The sequence below is a fragment of the Nothoprocta perdicaria genome, unplaced genomic scaffold (assembly GCF_003342845.1).
Source record: "Nothoprocta perdicaria isolate Ctin4 unplaced genomic scaffold, notPer1 scaffold_466, whole genome shotgun sequence".
NCBI classification, from domain to species: Eukaryota; Metazoa; Chordata; class Aves; order Tinamiformes; family Tinamidae; genus Nothoprocta; species Nothoprocta perdicaria.
Window position 1 is genome coordinate 213683 of NW_020455717.1, and position 6351 is coordinate 220033.

Genomic DNA, 6351 nt, shown 5'->3' on the forward strand with positions numbered 1-6351 from the left:
GCCCGGCGTGCCCGGCCACAGCCACAGGCACAGCCAGAGCCGCAGCATCGCCCGCGTGCCCGCCGACACCGACGGCCCGGCTGTCCCCAGGCTCCTGGCAAGAGGGCCCTGCCCGTGGGGGTGCCCCTAATGACAACGGCACCCAGGGGGTCCCCAGGCTATTGGCAAGAGGGTCCTGCCCGTGGGATGCCCCTAATGACAATGGCCCATGGGGGTCCCCAGGCTACTGGCAAGAGGGCCCTGCCCATGGGGGTGCCCCGAATGACAATGGCACCCACGGGGTCCCCAGGCTACTGGCAAGAGTCCCCTGCCCGTGGGGGTGCCCCTAATGACAACGGCACCCAGGGGGTCCCCAGGCTACTGGCAAGAGGCCCCTGCCCATGGGGGTGCCCCTAATGACAATGGCACCCACGGGGTCCCCAGGCTACTGGCTAGAGGGCCCTGCCCGTGGGGGTCCCCCTAATGACAACGGCACCCAGGGGGTCCCCAGGCTACTGGCAAGAGTCCCCTGCCCATGGGGGTCCCCCTAATGACAACGGCACCCAGGGGGTCCTCAGGCTACTGGCAAGAGGCCCCTGCCCATGGGGGTCCCCCTAATGACAACGGCACCCAGGCGGTCCCCAGGCTACTGGCTAGAGGGCCCTGCCCGTGGGGGTCCCCCTAATGACAACGGCACCCAGGCGGTCCCCAGGCTACTGGCAAGAGGGCCCTGCCCGTGGGGGTCCCCTTAATGACAATGGCCCACAGGGGTCCCCAGGCTACTGGCAAGAGTCCCCTGCCCTTGGGGGTCCCCCTAATGACAATGCCCCCCGGCTGTCCTCAGGCAAGAGTCCCCTGTCGTCCCCGGGGGTCCCCAGGCTACTGGCAAGAGTCCCCTGCCCTTGGGGGTCCCCCTAATGACAATGCCCCCCGGCTGTCCTCAGGCAAGAGTCCCCTGTCGTGGGGGTCCCCTTAATGACAACGGCCCCCGAGGGACCCCCACTAATGGCAATGGCCCTTGGGTGCCCCCCCACCAACAGCAATGGCCCCTGGGTGTCCCCCCCACTAACAGCGATGGCCTCGGGTGTCCCCAGGCTATTGACAAAGGTCCCCTGCGCACAGGGTCCCCCCTAAACGGCCAAGGCCCCCGGTGCCCTCCCAGTAACAGCGATGGTCCCCAGTGTCCCCACACTAGTGACAATGGTCACCTGCCCATGGGGTCCTCCTTAAGAGCAACGTCCCCCCCCAGGTGCCACTGAGGTAATGGCAATGGTCCCCTGTTCCCCAGTGTCCCCCCACTAATGGTCACAGTCCCCTGCCCCCCCCGGTGTCCCCACGCTAACGGCAACGGCCCCCTGTCCCCTCTCGTGTCCCCCCACTAACGGTAATGGTCCCCACGCTAACGGTAAGAGTCTCCTGCCCGTGTCCCCACACTAACGGTCACGGTCCCCTGTACTTCCCCGCCCGGTGTCCCCATGCTAATGGTAACGGTCCCCACGGTAACGGGTCACGGTCCCTTTTCCCACCCCCCCAGCGTCCCTACACTAACGGTAACGGTCCCCTGCCCCCCCGATGTCCCCCCACTAACGGTAACGGTCCCCTGCCCCCCCTGGTGTCCTCCCGCTAACGGTAACGCTCCCCTGTCCCCCCCTGCCCGGTGTCCCCACACTAACGGTCACGGTCCCCTGTCCCCTCCCCGGTGTCCCCACGCTAACGGTAACGGTAACGGTCACGGTAACGGTCACGCTAACGGCCGCGCGCGCCCCCTGCCGCCGCACGGAGGCGCCGCTCCGCTCAACGCCTTTATTGAGCGCGCCGCGCGGCCCGGCCCCGCACCGGCACCGCCTCCGGAACCGGCTCCGGCTCCCGAACCGGCACCGCCTCCGGAACCGGCACCGCCTCCCGAACCGGCACCGCCTCCGGAACCGGCACCGCCTCCCGAACCGGCACCGCCTCCGGAACCGGCTCCGGCTCCCGAACCGGCTCTGGATCCGGCGCCGCTTCCGGCTCCTCGGACGCCGCGCTGCCCTCCTCGGTGGCGGAGCTGCGCAGCAGGGACAAGGCGGCACCGTGGGCCGGTGGTTCCGCCCGGCCCGGCACATCCCGGATGGATCCGGCACATCCCGGCCGGATCCGGCACATCCCGGCCATCCCATCCCCCTCGGCCCGAGCCACCATAACCCAACCGCTCCGGGCCGACCCGCTCGGAGCCAGCCCGGTGTCACCGGGTCTCACCTCCCGTAGCTGGACAGACTGACGACCTCGGACCTGGGTTGGGGGAGGACGGGGTAGAAACGAGTGTCAGAAGCAGCCGAACGAGCCCTGGCCTCGCCAGCACCGTCGCCAGAGACCTGCCGCTTCTCCCCCATCCTCCCTTGGCCCTCCGAGGTTCCCTTTTCCCGGGAATTAGCGAGCAGAACGGCTCTGTGGCAGCTCGCCCGTGCGGCAGCGAGCCTGGTGCCACCAAAGGCGCTCTGCTCCTTTTGCCTCCACTCCGGCTGCGTGGTCCGGCTCTGTCCTGGGCCGGATCCCTCCTTGGAGGAGCCCCAGGTGCTTCCCGCAGTTCCCAACCCCGTGGCTTCCCCGGCGCCGCGTTCCCAGGGTGCCAGTCCCGCTCACACGACGTTCCTCGGGAATCCGCTGCTCCCACAAAGCCCTGCCCGTCTCGCACACCCGGAAAGGGGGCTTCACAGCAGGCAGCTAAAGGAATTTACCCGTCAAACTGGGATGTCTGCCTGGCGCAGAAGCTGCTCAGCTGCTTCCACCTCATCGCCAGGACGGTGCCGCCRACAACAACGGGGAGGAAGAGGCAGAAGCCGAGAAGCAGCCACGTCTTCAATGTGTCCTTGGAGGAGCCTTTGGCACTCGGGTCTAGGGAGCAACCCAAGCGAGCAGCTCCGGGAAACGGCCAGGCCCCGGGGCTGAGCTGTTCCCRGAGCCTGGGAGCACCCGTTGCACCCGGGAAAAGCGCCGGGAAAAGGCCCGGCTCGGGGCGCTCACCCGTGTCCAGCCCCCGCGACCTGCTGCTGACGCTGCCGCTCGACGGAGACCCTTGAACCTTGCAGTTTGGGGGCTTCCAGCCCGGAAAGCAATGGCACATCTTCCTGTTATTGCACACCTGCACACGCCAGGATGGGAACAAACCCCCCTGGGTTTATAACAGCCTGTCCTGAGGACTGTGCTTGGATCCTCCCCACGACTGCTGTTTTCCTAGCTGGCCCTTTCCCTCTTACACAGACCCTCCCCACTGCAGCGGTTACCACCAGGCTGCAAGAGCTCCTTGAAATCCCTTTTTTTCAGCTTCCTAATCCAGACAATCCTGCTAATCCACACAAGCAAAGAATGCTCTTTACCTCATTAGATGCTATTACTTAATTTCTCCCTCCATAACTCATTATTGCATGACAATTTTGGAGAATAGAATCGGTTTCTTTTCCAGCCAATTCCCAGCCAAATCACAGGGGAGACCGGAGAAGACTCTCTCCCTTCTTCAGCAATATTAGTTCTAACATCGATAGCATCGATAACATTGGTACCTACCCCATGTCCGTGGCACTTTTTCTGTGGGTTGCAGTCATACTTCAGGACTGAATGCGGGGAGCAAGTGCCATTCATACAGACCTGAAAATCCCAAAGAAAAGAAAAAAAAAAAATGTGCTTTTTGACAAAAACATTAAGTACGGACTATCTCCAAACCATAATGCGAATGGACAACTATTTCCAGACTGGCTACGCTTGCGGTATATTTAAATATATGTCTTTCCCAAGTGCTCAGGAAATATTTCTTACCTTCTCGGGCCCGCATTTGGTGCCTTCTTTAACCAAGAGGGGATCTGGCACCGTGGGTCCGCGCATGTAATCGAAAGACACACACAGATGTTCTTGCACTTGAGCGTAAATCACAGCCCCTTTGATTTGTGTGAAGGGAATACGGTTCGGATAGGCACATATTAGCTTCCCACATCCCAGATTCCTGGAAGAATTGATGGGCACAAGAGGTTAGAAGGGGGGCCACGGCATCTCTTGGAGCCGTCTGGAGCGGCCGAYGCGGGCAGCTGAGCAAGGGAGATGGAAATGAGAACACGATCGCAGGCGGATCGTGTTTAGGAGGAGCTGGATTCCCMATGGAAGGAGAGAAGCTGCTCTGGAAGGGCGTTAAATGAGGGATTGCACAAGGGGACATTTTATGAGCATTCTTCTCCCATATCCATTCAGTCTCCAACACCTCCTACACCCTCACACTCTAGTGGGCCCGAGCTCACGGGGAAGGAGGGATTTGTGCCCAGCACAGGGCATTCTGCTCCCACCAAATGCCCCTTACTCAGATCCTATTCCTAACACCAGCAGCATCTGCTTGGGGAAAAAAAACCCATTCATCCACACCACTTCTCCAGGAATGTCCGAGGCTAAAGCAGCAGGGAAATGCAGTCCCACCAAAGACAGCCCTAAGCAGAGGGCAGCCTCCCAAGCGGTCCTCTCTGCACCTGCAGCAGAGAGAAGCACATATTGAACATTATTCCCAGGAAAACGCTGCTTGTTCCGCGGAAACATACAGCCAAGCGCAGGCCTGATACCCCTCCGTTGGGTGATTGCCGCAGTGCCCGAATCTGTCCTGTTGACTGTTGACCTCTTCGTAACACGCCAGAGGAGCGTTTTTTGCACCTGGAAGCGTCAACACGGGGTATCTGAGCACAGAGCGGCCAGCGACACGATGGGGAAAGGTGCCGCGAGCGGAGGCCGGTGCCCGCGGCCCCGGTACCTCTCCCGTAGAGCCGCTGGCACTGCAGGTCGGGCGACTGGCAGCGGCCCTTGTAGCAGTAGCCCGTGCCGCGCTCGCACTCGTAGCCATCCTGGATGTAGAGGTCGGCGGGGCAGGCGGCCGAGGAGCCGTTGCAGAACTCGGGCAGGTCGCACTGCGCGTCCGACAGCGCCCGGCACTTGCTGTTCTTCTGCTTGAACTGCAGGGAGAGGCGCCGGCGGGAGGCGAGGGTCCCGGCGCCACCCCGACCATCCCTCACGGCACCATTCCCAAAGCTCCCGCCGGGAATCCGCCCGTGACACTGAGTGTTGCCGCGCTTTTCACCAAAACACACCGACTATCGCAYCGTTTCTTCCCTGTTTTCTCTCTTTGCAGCAATGCCTCGTATCATCGAGGCACAAACGGAGCTCTCCGTGCCCGGGACAGAGCCATGGAGCTCTGCTCCTGGTTCTGAACATCCGACCTGTCCTTCAAACACCAGCAAATCATTTTAACCCCAGGCTTTCATCTTTCCCAGAGAAATTCTACACGTCACACTAATTGAACAAGACTCCAAGTCAGCCGTGCTGGGGAAAAAATACAAGTAATTGCCAYGAAAGCTTTCCGGTGCAAAGCTTAGGGAAAGTGCCCTTTTCTCTAAAGAAAACAGCACAAAGAGCACAAAGCTTTTTAGGGTACATGCAAAAGCAGAAAGCTAATTTGTAGTTCAGCTATAGAAAAAATACTCTTTCTGCAAAATTTACGAATGACCGTAACTGCTGATAATTATGAACACGCCTTACCTGACAATTTTCACAGCATAACCCCGAGGAACACTTCATCCCTGGCTTGAATTTACACTGGGGAGTACAGCATTTGTCTTTGGAGCACGCCTGGAAAYGATAAAACATTGCAGAACAAATTGTTTGCTTAAAACCTCCTCATTTGTCGGGCTACCATTTGCCCTATCCRTACTCCGAACCCGCGCCGTGCTTGGGAGGATTGCCCGGAACGGGAGTAAAGCTGCAAATCTGTGTGTTAGAAACGCTGYGACCCCGGAAAAGGAAAAACTTCCCGCTTCTCTTCCCTCTCAGGGAGCGAACTCGAGCAATKCCTTGAAGCAGAGGAAGGGGTTGGCGCACCTCCACGGAGCCGCAGTCGCACTGCTCGCCGTGCTCCAGCACGCCGTTGCCGCACACGGCCGTTTTCCTGTAGGTCGGCCCTCGCAGGGGCGAGCGGATGAAGGGGCAGTCCTGGTGCCGCCTGAGGAAGCTCTCCAGGTCGGCGAGGCTGCAGCTGCTGAAGGTTTTCACGCCGCTGTAGCGCCTGCGAGGGAACCGAATCAGCCCTGATTGTCGGTATTCAAYGCTAGCGTGCCCGCGGTGGTGCCACTCACAGCGCCTCCGTGTCCATGACGCACACGGCGCTGGGGCAGCGGCAGCGCCTGGCCCCGTCGTAGTTCATCCCCAGGCTGAGCCCCAGCAGCTGCGCCAGCACGATGGCGAACGACTCCAGATTGACTCCCTTTTGGAACTGCGGTGCCGCGAGGGCGTCAGCGGCGCGGCCCGGCGGGCGCCCCGGCCGCCCGCGCGCCCGCGCTCCTACCACGGCCACGACGCCGGCGTCCTCGCGCT

At 61.2% G+C, this 6351-nt stretch overlaps 2 protein-coding genes across 2 annotated transcripts in view; both read right to left on the reverse strand.

The window, feature by feature from the left end:
* The window catches only part of LOC112953859 (disintegrin and metalloproteinase domain-containing protein 2-like), a 7085-nt gene extending 4964 nt beyond the window's left edge, over window positions 1-2121 (reverse strand). Inside the window, exon 1 of the mRNA XM_026046977.1 lies at window positions 1816-2121. Coding sequence (XP_025902762.1) covers window positions 1816-2121 — 306 coding nt within the window. The remainder of the gene's footprint in view (window positions 1-1815) is intronic.
* An 89-nt stretch (window positions 2122-2210) lies between these two features.
* LOC112953860 (disintegrin and metalloproteinase domain-containing protein 32-like) overlaps window positions 2211-6351 on the reverse strand; it is a gene marked incomplete at its 5' end in the record, with an annotated part of 6459 nt that continues 2318 nt past the window's right edge. Inside the window, 10 exons of the mRNA XM_026046978.1 lie at window positions 2211-2247; window positions 2694-2835; window positions 2980-3097; window positions 3520-3600; window positions 3769-3952; window positions 4533-4641; window positions 4739-4937; window positions 5521-5610; window positions 5860-6043; window positions 6114-6349. Coding sequence (XP_025902763.1) covers window positions 2211-2247; window positions 2694-2835; window positions 2980-3097; window positions 3520-3600; window positions 3769-3952; window positions 4533-4641; window positions 4739-4937; window positions 5521-5610; window positions 5860-6043; window positions 6114-6349 — 1380 coding nt within the window. The remainder of the gene's footprint in view (window positions 2248-2693; window positions 2836-2979; window positions 3098-3519; window positions 3601-3768; window positions 3953-4532; window positions 4642-4738; window positions 4938-5520; window positions 5611-5859; window positions 6044-6113; window positions 6350-6351) is intronic.